General features: G+C 48.5%; 1 protein-coding gene across 1 annotated transcript in view; it reads left to right on the top strand.

Moving 5' to 3' along the window:
- LOC144169718 (sodium-coupled monocarboxylate transporter 1-like) overlaps positions 1-14,981 on the top strand; it is a 57,728-nt gene that overhangs the window by 3,803 nt on the left and 38,944 nt on the right. Inside the window, exons 2-7 of the mRNA XM_077699032.1 lie at positions 357-422; positions 502-553; positions 2,804-2,871; positions 4,860-5,017; positions 7,975-8,115; positions 11,948-12,077. Coding sequence (XP_077555158.1) covers positions 357-422; positions 502-553; positions 2,804-2,871; positions 4,860-5,017; positions 7,975-8,115; positions 11,948-12,077 — 615 coding nt within the window. The remainder of the gene's footprint in view (positions 1-356; positions 423-501; positions 554-2,803; positions 2,872-4,859; positions 5,018-7,974; positions 8,116-11,947; positions 12,078-14,981) is intronic.

Raw genomic sequence — 14,981 nt, 5'->3', positions numbered from 1 at the left:
ATTAGCGGCAGACCGTTGGGGCCTAATCTAAATTCAACAACAGAAGCAGGAATTTCACACACAGCTGCGGTCATGCAATTTCCCACGTTCTGAGCATTGTGAATTTTTAATGAATTTGTACTATTTGAAAGAGAAGTGACAAATATGGTCATTATAGATTGCAGATTCTCCAAAACAATGAGACAGAATAATGATACGGGAATCTTAACAACGTTCCTTTCACGCTGAAGATTTCACTATTCGCAGTACCGGCAGTTCTGTAACAATGTATTTGACGTAGCTTAGAGGTCCTGACAGATGACCCCAATAACAATGCACATCCTTTTCTCTCCTTCTTTTTTTTCTATTCCAAAAAGTACCTAGAAATGCGGTTCAACCACGTCGTACGATGCATGGGAAGTATGACGTTCACCCTGCAAATGGTAAGAGCGCAAGGTACAGAATATGTCGTGTATAGGCGAGCGAATGGGCGGCGAATAAATGCTGCGCTTTGTTTTTCAGTTGGTCTACATGTCGATCGTCCTCTACGCACCAGCCCTGGCGCTTTCACAAGGTAAGTCCAGTCGCCAATATTCGAAACGAAGAAAACATATGGTGCGTGCCTGCTGCCATATTTGTCAGTTAATCAATGGTGTGAGGATGGTAAACGAAACGTGATGATGGCGGTTTTATGATGCGCCCAGACACCACTTAATTGTTAGAAATACGCCCTGCCATTACAGTTAAACCTCGTTATAGCGAAGTAGTATCGGGACAGCAAATTAGTTCGTTATATCCGACATTCGTTATAACAGTAGCGGCAAAAATCGCGTCTAACAAATCGAAAATACGATTCGCTCAAGAAATCTTGATACAACAAAGCATTTTTTAGGCTTGGATGCCACTATAAACAACGACCTTTACATTTATCCTTGTTGCATTTCAACTTCAATGAACCGGAACATGAGTACGTGAAATTACCACAAAACAAAGTTCACTTGACAAAACAGGCCTGAGTCCTTATTTGATGTTGGATGTGGTCTTTGTCTGGTGCCTACTCACAGCACTGAGGAGAATGAAGTTTTCCAGTGTCCACAAAACGCCTTCTTAATACTACTGCAGTTTCGGACGACGGAGTTTTTTTTTTTTTTTTTTCGTGTAGCTTTTCAGACTCCTGGTCAAATATTTCATCGTTATATCCGATGTCGCGTGCGGCTCTCATGGTTTCAGTTTCGTTATAAAAGAAAAAGTGTCATTGAAATAAAGCGTTACCAACCAAAGTTTCTATTTAGTTCGCTACAGCCGATAATTCGCTGTATCCGTGTTCGTTATAACGAGGTTCAACTTACACACATTTTTCAGGCTAAAGGGGCCACGAAGACAAAATACAAATGTGTACGTCTATTTGAAAGAAAGTAGGCTTATCAAAGCCGCCGCGGTGGCTCAGTGACTATGGTCGACCACCGCGGTCTATACGGAAATGCATTAGTTTTTAGACAGCACGCCATCGATCCCATTAAGAAAGCTTTGGCTTAAAAAAAAAAAAAACTCTTGCTTTAAAACACAAAAATATTGTGCAACTTTCAATGTGCACCTTTCAAATTTCCCGCCACAGTGACGTAATATAGGCAGAAGTGAAGTAATATGGGCAGAAGTGAAGCACTCAAGTGATACGATCAAAGGGAACTAAATGCCACACTACAACCCCCCCCCCCCCCCCCCCCCCATGTTTTTGGCGGTGACTTGGCCACCTTGGCCGCCAATGGCACAATCAAGATCCTGTGACGTCATAGCAAAATTGCCGGAAAGCGGCCCGTATGTTTTCTTTAACATCTAGATTATTTGTCTGACGCTGTTGATAAAATTGATGTTGCTATTGTCGGGACACAACAGCCTTTTCAATAAACCGAGCGTGTATTTTGTCTTGTGACCCCTTTAAAAAACCTCGACACAAACTCGTTGAGGTGATAATTTTTGCTTCAAATACACCGTAGCGCGCACTGAGCAAGGACAAGTCACATCTCCTACTATCGAAAGACATACGAGCTTACTGCCATTCACGGAACTCTTACACCATCACCGGTGCGCGTAAGTCGCGCGCGAAAATTTGGTGTCCTTATCCGAGAGACCAAACGATGGTGGCCTGACGCATGGCGACTCGCACTCATGACCGAGTCGGCCTCGATCTCAACAATCTTCTCTCTGCGCCTCCCCCTAACAACGCTAGTACGTTTCGAGCGGTGGCGCGGTGTGGCTAGGGTGCCTCGATGCCAGCGCCGCCGTACAGAGCGGAGACACACTTTGAACGGTCCCGTGCCGCCGCTATTGGGTCAAAGTTGCAACGCGTTGTTCTTTTCGTTTCCCACAAGACCCAGAAACGCGAAACAGATAAGATGATTCAAACTTCGCGAGTGAACAGCGTTACCGCGATAATTTTAGCGCGGTTTTGATACGATGACTTGCTGCGGCGGCGAGCGAGTGACCCAAAATGGCGGCGCCAGCGTATACGCGTCTCCACCCTGCACAGCTGACGCGGGTGAACGAGGCATCCTAGTTGGGGCAGCGAATGCACAAATGACCGTTGCGATAGTTTGCACTTACACACCGCGCTGTCCCTTCTCGCCCGTGTACTCGCTCAGTCCGCCAGCTATATAATGTATTCTAAACTGCGGCGGAGTGTTTCTCACGCTTTTCATCCTTATCTACGTTTCTTATTCACTATTCCACGGTTCGCAGTAAAACTCTTTCCCCAATCCTTTTAACGGCCTTGTTTTTGCCTTGTTCCCTTCGTTCCCTCTTTTGCAATTCGGGACGCATTCTGCAGTGACCGGCATCGGCACTTGGACGTCCGTCCTTTCTTTGGGCCTCGTCTGCACTTTCTACACAAGCATTGTGAGTGTGGCAGCAAGAAGGTACCATGTGGAAAATCCTTGATGCTTGTTGCTGTAAATTTAGTCGAATACTTTAAAACTGTCAATAGAGGGAAGAGAAGAAGGATTGCGTTTACTTGCAGAGTAAGTTTATTAGCCTTTGCAGCCGCACGAAATCGAATATTTAAAATGTGTAGCGCAGAATGACATTTTGTAAGTGTACGACGTAGGAACTGGCGGACGCGTTTTAAGCATCTATAGCCTTGAACGATACGAGTGACTTAGGAAGCAGCTCGCACGCTATGATCATAGTTATGAAGCATAATCAGGGTCTACCATGCGTCATGGCAAATTTTAGCCTGCGATACCCTCACGGGTAGACAAAACTCTTGAAAGTATTTTACGGTGCAAGCTCTACTGACTTTTTGCTGTAACATTTCGGTCACTGCAAGTAAACAAACCGAACACATAATACAAAAGCAGCGACGCATATGTTTACCGGTCTTCTGACGAGTCTCACACCTTGCGAACTAACAGTTAACATGTAGAAGAATGGACAACTGGGCTTACTGGACTCGAACATGTTTAAGTAGCGCACTCTCGACGTGGACAATAGTTGGAAAATACAAACCACAGCGCTGTCGTTTGTCTTTTTCTTTTTCTTTTTTTGTCGGTGCCGAGAGTGCGCTAGTTCAACATGTTCAGCTCACAGTCAACAGTGCTATTATCTGTTGGATAGTAAGAAACATGAGGCGATTATCCCTTACGGGTGGGCGCTAACTAGAGCAATAGAATCGCGATAACTCCACGCCAAAGAGGACTGCTTTCCAATCGCACACCCACTTCCATAAAACGGGCGTACGCCAATAAAATATCCCCCATAATTTTTCTCTGGGTGCCAGGATTTGATGGGGAGTCTTTGTTACGCGTACTTCACAGCTTGCCCACATTTGAATCATTCTGTAAAATCGGTTTCAAAGTGGCGGCCTTTAAAGGGACCCTGCAACACTTCTTTCAACTTCTTTTGAAATCTTAAATGCTCGCAGAACGTAGTCACCCAACACAGCCAGTACATAGATTAGGGGGTCGCAAATTACCTCAGCCAAAAATTACTGCTCTAAGCCCATAAGAGAACTTGTAAACTCGCTCAAAAGATTGTTCTTTCTTTCCCGGTCTTGGCGTTCTTCGACGGCTCGAATTACGTCACTAAGGCCATGTAGCGGCTGTTGGCCGGTTTTCCTTCAGTTTCAGCAATGAGCGTTTCCTTTTTAGCAATTTTTAAAAAAAAAAAGCCACAAAAACAAAGTAGAAATGGAAGGCGTATCTGGTGCGACGAGCAAATCACTGCCGCTCCATGCTGGCGATAACTATAGCTTTCGCGGTGGTTCCAGACGCGAAGGAAAGAGTGAAAGCGGTTATCGAAAGCGTTGCAGGGTCCCTTTAAGAATGGGGGACCATCAAATGGCAATTGTGCGAGAAAGCCGGGGTCCGACGTTTGTGTCGGGGACAAAAACGGCTCCTTGAGATGCGTAACACAGCGTGCAGATGACGCGACCGCCGTCCATTCTGGAGCACTATTCTCGACTTTATCAACGCTGGTTCAGATAAGAGTGGCAGATAAGGTACCAGCCTCCCATCGCGTACGCGTGCACAAACATTGCAGCAAGGTGGCGTCAGTGCAAGCTACAAGCTCCCCAATAGAATAAAGAAGAAGCTATGAATCACGCTTCTAAGGACTCAGAACCACGTGGAACAAGGACAGTGCATCTGTGTCGGTTAGTGCGGTGTGTGGTGGATAATAAAGCCTTACACGCTGACCCCGCACAGCGGCGCAGCAGCCCTCAATCATGCGCAGCGCGAAACTGGCCGAAGTACTCAGCGGCGATACGTCTCATTAGAGAGAAGACTAAACAAATGACGCAATTCCGAACAGCTCTTCCTACCGCCCTTCTTTTTTTCCCATTGTTGGTGAAGCCATACTAATTGTAGCTTGGCCCGTTCTTCCCGCAGGGTGGCATGAGGGCTGTCGTGTGGACGGACGTGTTTCAAATCGTGCTGATGTTTGGGGCTATGCTGATGGTCGTCATCCTGGGCACCATTGACCTGAGCGGGGGGCTCAAAGCCGTCTTCGACAAGGCCCACGACGGGGACCGGCTGGAACTGTTCAAGTGAGGCTCCCTCCAACGAAGCACGCACAACACGTGTTAAGTGCGATGCACCACAGGAGTACGGGCGAGAATACTGAAAAGTCAGAACTTGCCGATTCGTTTTAACACGAAAGTGTTTTATTCTGGGATACACAAAGATTTGACTGACGTCATATCCGTCACGGAAATGACGCCAGTATAATGAAGCAAGCGGCCTGTAAAGGGTGCACCCCTGAACACGGGGTCTTCTTGCGGGGAAGCAACCCTTAGTAATAAAGAGTACGTTTTACTTAGGGTTGTTCGTTTCGGGTTTTATATTTTAACACTAAGGTGTTTTATGCCGCGATACCCCAACATTTCACTGACGTCATATCCGTCACGGAAACGACGCCGGCCAGTACACATTTGCCGAAGCGACCCGCCAGCAGGACGTCGCCCGCCAAATACACCCACAAGACAGCCGCCGACCCGCAAATCACGCACAGCTGCAGATTTCGCTGCACATTTCACTTTCGTGTTTTACCGATTCCTATGACAGAGGAAACAGCCACAGTTTTCAATGGTTTCGCGTGTTTCCTTATTTTGCCTTCTTTAAAAGTTTATTCTGTTGCATGAGCGGCGGAAGTGTAGGGCACAGAGAGCAGGAGTAAAAGTGGCAGGATAAATGCAACCCTTCGCAATTATTCTATGGCAACGAGGAACTGTCTTCTCGATTCATCCACAACACATTAAAATGCACGTCCCTTACATACACTCCACCAGCAGGGAACAAAGACAAACACGTCTATTCTCGACGAGAACATTTTATAAATTTGCTGCGCGCGATTCAAACCCACGGCTATTTGCTCTCAACAAGGCCATACTTCCACGCCCATCTGCCTGTTTCACCCTACAATCTGCTGCCATTCAGAAACGGTCCAAGCCCTCCTCTCCTCTGTGCGTTCGCCCTGCGGCAGTCGGCGGCGGCTATGCGATGCGGCTTCTCTTTAGCCACAATTCACTAGAGCCCGCTGGACATTTGTACGCAAAGCCGTTTAGGAACCATATTTTGTCTCCCCGTTAAAAACGCTGTTTGTTCATAAAGTGATGTACCAACTATTCCGCCTTGGTCGCTTTGTCCACGAACACCCCTTAATACATCGGCTATAGACAGCTGTTCGCAGCGAAAAAATAAAGTTTAACGGTTATATACCTTTACAATATGCGGTAATCGACGAACGTATAGCACAGTAATGGCGGATTAACAAATTGTTACATGGCTCTGGTCGGGCGCGTCTCAGGTAAACATACTTTTTCGAGCATTGAGCTCGTAAAGGCTGGCTTCATATTCCCACGAAAACAACGACGAAACGAACGAAATTCCCCACAGTCTTCAGCAATCTGGAGGTGTATAACTAACAGCAATTCATGGGGCCCATGGGTTCCTCTTGATCAAAGTGTTTCCGCTTATCCATTCACGGGAGGACCCACCACAGCGCCGCAAAAGGTCATGACATCAGGGAAAAACATACCATGCCATTCTACTTAATTGTCTCGTCATTTCACGCTTTGCCTTCGTCATCGTTAGCGAGGTATAGGATGACTGCAGTCGTAACACACGACTACATAAGATGGCGTCTCCATCAAAATATTTTAGGTCATGCCAAGAAAGCATAGGCCACCAAAAAATGGAAAGTACAAGGCTACCTCTGGAGTGAGGATGAAATGTTTTATGCCAAAAGGCAGAGAGAAAACACCATTCGTTATTACTGCCATGAAATACTTTGGTCCGAGTTAGACGGTAGGCGTTTGCTTTGAGTTCATTGCGGCCGGGAAACCTTTGGCGTCGACTTGAAAATTTTGACAAAGACTGTACGTACACACGAACGAAGATATTTTCGCTTGCTTCACCTCAACGCAGTCAAGTGACCAATCGCGTTGGTCAAACGAGCAGAAGTAACCCAATGAGAGGAGGCCCAGCATGCTATCTTACTCGAAAAATGTGATCTGCGATGCGGCATTGCACAATGAAAAATTGACGTTCTGCGTTTAGAGATTACACAGCACACATAGCGTTGAATGGCACGCTTGGACAGACGCATTATTCGATTCAGAACTGAGATTCGACGAATAACGGGGACATCATCGAAATTCGTCGAATTGGCTCCCTTGGACGCAGCCATTTTCCATCAGGCGCACTGTGGCTAAGCAGGCCACCGGCGCTTCTCAAGAGCGTATGAAAAAGCCCCTAATGATTACTATACTCTCTAATGCGAAATTTGTGCGCAGTGCGAACCGCTCACGGCGCATATCTGCTGCATCTCAGGAAGGGATCGCATGATCAGCGAACGCACGGCGGCGCCCGTTACCCTGCCGCTATCTCGCAGCGCATCGCCGCGAGCATGTTGTTGCACATCGTGTTTGAGCCTCCAGCGCAAACGTCATTTGGATCGGATAAGCCACGAACGGAGGAGCAGCGGTTCGCGAAAGTGTGAGGGGGAGGCAGTGAGAAATGACGCCATAGCAGAGCGTGCCGCCCTCCCCCTCCCACTTTTGCCACGCTTTCCTTCGCCGTTTTCTTTGTCTTCGCTCGCTCAATTACAACACACAAAATAGGGTATAATAACGACAGACTAGCACGTGAGTGACCGCTTTGCTAGATGAACTTGTATTATAGAGCCGCAGAATTCACAGAACCACACCCGAAGCACTCTATTACGATGTTTCCGAATGCCTCTGGTTGAGCGCATTGAGTATCAATCTGATGAGAGACCACTAGTTGCTTCCTCCAAACCTAGCACCCCTACGACTCCCTCCCATCCCTCCGAGTAGTGGGAGACGCTGGCGTGCTGCTCCCGGCTCTCCAATGTACTCCGCTTGTCTGAGAGAGCGGTCCTAGCCAAGACAGGGCATGGATACCCGTGAAGAGGACGCCAACGTTGCTGCTTGAAATAACGTTTTCTCGGTCGCTCTCTCTCTCTACCTCTCTCTCTCCGCAGCGTGCACCTGAGCCCCACGGTGCGGCACACGATGTTTGGCACCACCATCGGCACCTTCTTCACGTGGATGACGATCTACGCTGTGAGCCAGGCCATGGTGCAGCGTTACCTCAGCATTCCCACAGTCGCAGGCGCCCGCAAGTGAGTCCGTTCTCGCACCTTTCCATTTAGTGGCTTCGCTTACGCGCTCGGACACGCCTGTAAAATAGATAATAGCGTACAGATAACAGCGTGCAACTGTTTTAATAGCGTAGATGGAGATAATTGGTCGAACGAAATTTTGAAAAACTAAAAAAAATTAAGAAAAATATGAAATAAGCACGGAAACTGGCGAATTGTGTATACACAATTCGCCAGTTCTACAATAATGGAGATTTAGGGAAAGTTTCAAATGCATTTGTTATAATAACGTAAATGGACATTCCCAGATTCGTGATTTTTGTTCAAATCGTGAATAGCATTGTGTATAGTGTTTAATGTTGTGTTGTTAAATATACCTGAAAGTTTCATTACAACACGAGCTGGTATATTTGCCCCATGGCATATTTATAATAAGTTCTGGTAATTCAAACAAAATCATGGGGTCCCTTCGAGTTCGAATTATCGAGAGTCGACTGTATAATAAGGAAGTCAGATTTCTGAACTGCGGAAAACAATCTGCAGCTAGGTACTGTGGTTAAAATGTTAAAATGTTAAAATGTAGACCTGACTCTATTTCAGAAGCGAAAACTGTGGTGCACGGCTGGAAAATGTTTCCAGTGATGTCATCGGGCGCTGTGATGTACCGCAACTAGAATGAGTAAAAAATTTTCAATGGCGTGCGCACAAATATGTAGTTATGCCATGAATAGCTCTTTGGACGTATAGGAAACAAGCGTCTTGGATTACGGAGAAAACTTAAAGGGGCCATGCCGACAAAATACAAGGTTGTTTTATTCGAAAGATTTCGGGTTTTATAGTGCTTCCAGCGCATGTCCGGCAGCAAACGATGCCGTATTCACTGAGAAATTAATCAATTTAGGTTAAAATTTTGATTCTCCCGCCAGATCGTGCGTTTTTGTGACGTCTGCAATCAAGCCATGAGGGCGGGTGTTCAAACGAACTCCCAGTGCGTCATTAGGCTCTGCAGCGTTGCTTACCGTCAGGCCTCCCACATGACGCTACCATAGTCAGCCGCGGACCGTTGTCCGCCGTTGCTTTGTTTTTGAGCGTATTTGCACCCGGCTGGTTTTTGTTACGGTAGAGAGTAATCGTTTCGTGAAACATGGGGTATACAAACAGGGTAACGTAAAGACAACATCGTTTACGCCAATCGGCCAGTGTCGTGTAAGACAACTCCAAAGCAGCGGACTGCTTTGCAGCTAAAACAAGCATAGTGCGCCTAGTAGCACCAACAGCAGCGCGCATCGGTACTTCCATGTTTACGTGTATTTTCGTAACTTGCATTGTTTATTCCACCATTCTTACTGCTGTAAAATGAATATGAATTGCATTTATTTACGCAGTGTCTAGAGTGCCGCCCGATGGCTCTTTAGCAGGGCCTTGCAGTGCCGTCCGACGGCGCTGCAAGCGTATACGCTCTCGTTCCGTGCGGCCGGTCTGGCGCTTGAGCTGCGCTCTCAGCAAGCGGCCACCACGGCGCCTTCAAGTTTAGACGCATCAGCCAGCTCAAGATCGGACGCTCGCGGGTGGTTATATAATACCTGTGCTACACGGCCGTTTCAAAGGCCCTCCGAAGGCCCTTGAACCAATTGTCTATCGAGTGTCCCGTTGTAAATGCACAGGGCGCACTTGCAGGCGAGCGTTCAATTGTCAATTGAAAGTCGCCGTGTAGCATAGGCATTAGCCGTTGTGTTAATGTATCCCTGTGAGCAAGCGAGCCGAAAACAGGATGTAATGTACGCTCACTCGGGTTAAGGCACATTCCCACTGGCGACTTAGCACGTCTTGCGACGTCGCAAAGCGATGAGCCGGCCGTCGCTTTCCGTCGCTTCGCTATCTTTGCGACGGCGGAGCCGATCGCTCTCGGACCCCCCCTCCCCCCTCCTGTTAGACACCAAAAGTCTAGTTTTTCAATAAAAGTTTGTTCCTCCGCCTCATCACGCGACGACACCGCGAAAACGGATAGCCAATCATGGCTGCGGAGTCGGCTGGCGTAGCCGGTAACGAAACGTTTGTTAACATCCGGCATGCCAAACGGCCTAAGTTGGCCCGGCCTGCCGAGGCGGGCCCGCTGGGCCAGCAAGCAGAGTTCAGTGCACTTTGGTTCTTTGGTCGGTGCTTCAGCGTACACATGTACCAATCGACGAACAGCGTGTGACTCATCAGTAGAAACGTGTTTGAATTGCAAAACCAAGTAATCTTCGTATATAGCTAGATGAATAGCGGGACGGTAGGCTGACTTGCAGCCTTTTCGTACCTCTATCGGCGAGTAGTAAACACCCATAGAGTTTCATTGCATGGAGTAAAAAAAAAGTTTTTTTTTTTTCCTCCGTGTATGAAACTTAATAGTAAACACCGCGGAGTTCGAAGATGCCAGAACTTCTGCGTCCATCAAAAGAAGCGAACTTTGCGGTCTGGAACACAACTGTTATGGCGTGAAAGCAAACGTGTGTATTTCTTCCTGCAAAAACATGTTGAAAAGTGTCTGCTTGAGTTCGTTATTCTACTCCTCCCGGAACCCGTATTGCTTTCGGCACTATTCCAGCTTAGTATCATCTGTTCTACAGTGATTTCTACCTGTTTTTGTCGCGCTCGTGTAACAATTTTCATTGACTGCTAATGGTTGAAGCACCAGGGAACTCGTACAGGCCGGGTAACGGCTCCGCTAAATTGCACTGTCGTTAAATGCAGTCGCATCTCGCTCGTCGTAAGTGCGAACACCGCCTCATCTCGCGACATGCCCGAGTCACTGGGTGAGCGCACATTGTACTTTGGTTTCGGCTCACTTGGTCACAGGGATACATTAACACAACGTCTTATATAACCACCCGCGAGCGTCTGATAGCGTCCGAACCTGAGCTGGCCCGTACGTCATAAGAAACTTCTTTTCTTTCGTATTGGTGTCTTAAGACGACTGAAGCTCGAAGGTGCCGTGCTGGCCGTGTGCTGAAAGCTCCGTACAGGAGCCGCGCAACCGCCGGACCGGCAGGACGGCACGGGAACATACGCTTGCAGCGCCGTCGGACGGCACTCTAGACATTGCGTTACATTTAACACGGCCGGACTGGAGAGGCGCACGCGCGCGCGCCTCCAGTCCGGCTGTGCATTTAAGCGCAAATGGCTCGTTCGGCAAGCTTAGTCCTACCAAATTTGCGTTTGCTATAATAGCCGGCCTCAGCCAATCGCACAGCTGGGCATATGACATGATAGGTTCTGTTGCGGGAATAGAACTAGTGGGTCGCATGGCCATTCCAATTTTTCCGGATTATACAGTTTATTTCAGCGAAGTTCGAATGAAGAAAACTTGTGTTTTGTCCGCATGACCCCTTTACGTGGAAGACAACCCAACAAAGAAAGAAGTGTAGTTCGGTTGGGTATGCAGTGCCGAGGACAGACTACGGGGGAGACCACCGGGGCAACACAGTGGATACACCGCGAGAGGCGGGATTAGAAGCAGCGAAAGGTATATCTCGAAGAAGGGATGATGAGATAAGGAGATTTGGCGGCAACCGGTGGATTCCGGCAGCGCAGTGTAGGAGCAGTTGGACGGCTGTGGGAAAGGTTTTCGTCCTTCAGTCATAACATGTAGAGGCTGGAAATGTGCATAGAAGCGGGATGTATAGAGGGTATTACATAGTTCCCTCTGCATGGCTCTCCGGGAAGGTTGGTGGGACACTTATTATTCCGTCAACACAAGAGGAACTAAAGGCGTATGTAAAATATCCGTGAGGTCACGAATTTCCGCTTTCATAAGTCCACGACCGCGATGTCAACGGCTGCACAGTGACGTAGTTATGGTATTTGGCTGCAGGGCCATCTGGTTGAACCTTCCGGGCCTTTCGTTCCTGATGATCATCTGTGCCATGTCTGGGCTCGTCATGTACGCCCGCTACCACGACTGCGACCCCATTATGACCAAGAAGGTCTCTGCCTCCGACCAGGTATTGTGGAGGGAGGGCAAAACATGGTTGGGGTGTCGCAAAAGTTTAGGAACCGCGGTGTTAACTTGAAGATAATTTAGTAACGCTACCAGGAAAACTTTCCGACCCTGATTTGAAGTTGGGGGACTTGTTCGAAACGCTGCAGGTTTTACGACCCCGTTCAGCTAGCATCAAATCACAAACATTCCTAGGAATTCTGGAGTTTTTATACATTCTACCCTGTCACTGGTAGAACATTCTACCCTGCCACTGCCACTACTCCGGAAGGATACGCTGGTGATTAGCAGGCGGTAACCAAGGCTGAACACAGCCGTTAACCTGTGCGAAGAAGCACAGACATCTAAAATTCAAGGCGGCGCGGCCTCTTAAAGGGGCCCTGAGAGTTTTTCCGATACATGGGTGTTCGCATTTTCAGGTAAATCAATGTCCTAGTACCCACCTCGAGCTCCTTCAAGAAATTTGTTAAAACGATTAGTATTAGTGAAGTAGTTGCAAATCAAAACAACGCACTTTCGCCCGCGCCACGTTTCTCCCTCGTTTCGTCCCCCTCCTCGCACCGCGCGAGCGTGACTGCCCATGATGCCTGGCTTCTCGGTGACGCCTGCAAGAACATCCTGTGGCGGGCGTCGTCCGATATGCTCCGCTGCAGCATCGCTCTGAGACGGGGCTGCCGGACTTTCTGCGTTCAGTTTGGACTATTTTTGATCATTTTGCTCATGAATCCTGCGCTCCGCTCACGGCTGGATAAGCTGATGGAAGGAATGGGGCGGGACTTTTACTCTCAGACAACCACGCTGAAAGATCGCGCGAAAGAGAACGACCATGTCACCACGCGATCTAAAATAAGTTAGCGAATGACTAAAGGATCGCCTCAAAATTTGTTAGAGTGAGCACCCACCAACCTAACAAGGTGGTGGTTGTTCCCTACCTACACGGAATTTCACACAATCTTAAAAAGATTGGTGAAAGGGTTGACGTCAAAGTTGTGATGCCTGCTCCGGAAAAACTGTCACGGCTATGCACTGATACGTGCCCGGTTCCGAAAGAAAAGAAAAAGTGCGGGGTTAAGCACCAAAATCAGTACGTTGATTGCACTGCGGGAGTAGTGTATAAGCTTCTACTGTCTTGCCATAGGGCCTACGTTGCACAAACAGGACGGTGCCTTAATCAACGCCTCCGTGAGCATGCCAATCGAGCGGAAAAAGGCACGGACGGGAACCTCGCCAGTCGTTGCCAGAACTGCAATGAATGTACGGTTGTCTTTCGCGATCCCGATCAGCGCACACGGGAGATTGTGGAGGCGGCTGAGATACATCGTGGTGGCGAAGATTGTGTGAGCACGACCGGTATAGCATTTCGGCTGGCGTACCCGCAAATTTTCCCGTTATTTTTTCGGGGGGCTACCATGGTTTCCAGACCAGGACTGCCCTCTGTTGATTAGCTCGCATCATCCGTAAAGGCCGCGGATCTGTCAGCCCGCTCTGGTTACAAACCCCTGCGCGCTCGCGCCGCGGGCTCGGGCTCGAGTCCGGGTTCTTTTTTCGCCTCCCCTTTACGGACTGCCTTAACGGGCCCATACGTTTTTAGTACCTCCCGTGGCGACGAAGCGAAAAAAATCCTCCGTCGCATGCCCCCGCGCGAGGGACACGAGTAAATGCAGAGCATTGGGGTCGTTTACGTGGCGTAGGGTTGGTGGTGGTGGTGGTGGTGGTGGTGGTGGTGGTAGTTGTTGGTGGTAGTTGTTGGTGGTGGTAGTTGGGTTTGAGAGAGAGAGAGAGAGAGAGAGAGAGAGAGAGAGACGTAAGTAGGTAACGTCAACTTGTTATTTATTGCCATCACTTGCACTCCCCCCAATCGGTGGGATCTTTATTGTTTCTCTTCTTCTTTTATCTCTCGAGGGGGGGGGGGGGGCTGGGGGTGGAGGGGCGTTCAGTCGGTTGTCGACGTGGGGAATGCCTCTGGATTTACTCTGGTCCCTCTCTGCGGGGCCTCTGGGGAGGAGTGGTCGTTGAGATGGCGAGTGTCGATTTAGCCCACGACGAGCTCGACCGCTTTGTGGTCGCTAAAGTGGACGGTGAGGGGGGTCTGGGAGTAGGGGCTGGACGCACAAGGTTCCGCGACGCTGATGTTGGATTGCGTCGCGGTACTAGTTGAAGGTCTTGCTTCCATCGCTTATCAACTGCGACCGCCGACGAACGCAAGAGAAGAGAGCGCAGGAGTTGACTGGAGTGGAGCCCGCGCCAACCCGCTTTATAGGGGGTGGTTGTATTGAGTTAACGTTTAGTGTTTGGGGGGTTGGTGCTATCACGTGTACACCACGCAGCTATCACGCCGCTGAGTCGCCAACGCACGCCGCTGACGACGTAGTGACCAAAAAAAAAAAGTCGTTTTGTGGCGCAGTGGGCATAGAGCACCATGTACCTTGCGTCATTCCTCTTCTGTCTAAATTTTTTGCGCTTTAAATTTGCACTGTATGGATTACCAACTAGCTTGAACCCTCACGTTGTTAAGTTACATCAATGTTTTCTACTTGATTTCAAGCATTACTGACTGGTCAATGGTACATTTCTTGAATAACAGCTAGTTGCGCAATAAGGTTTCATAAAGCCGCCACCATAGCTGACCTCTAGCAACCGCACTGTTTCGGCTCGGTTTGTGATTTCGCCTGAGGGAATAAAGCTCGCTATGCTTTTGTTTTGCACTGTACATTAAAAACTTTGGTAGACATTGATTCTTTATAACTTCATAAACCTTCCGTAACTCCTCTTCTGCTCTTAACTGATTTTCTACAAGCGTTGCTGGTCGCACATGAATATGCAGTTTGCAACTTTTGGAAACAATTTGTCGCCAAAGCGAACTGCCGAAGCGTCGTAAGCAGAAATGCGGATCGCATGTATTGGGCTG

Source organism: Haemaphysalis longicornis, unplaced genomic scaffold (assembly GCF_048455015.1).
Source record: "Haemaphysalis longicornis isolate Haplotype H1 unplaced genomic scaffold, Haemaphysalis longicornis Haplotype H1 scaffold_2, whole genome shotgun sequence".
In the NCBI taxonomy this organism is placed as follows: Eukaryota; Metazoa; Arthropoda; class Arachnida; order Ixodida; family Ixodidae; genus Haemaphysalis; species Haemaphysalis longicornis.
The sequence above is the reverse complement of the archived record's forward strand: the minus strand, read 5'-3'. Positions and strand labels throughout refer to the sequence as shown.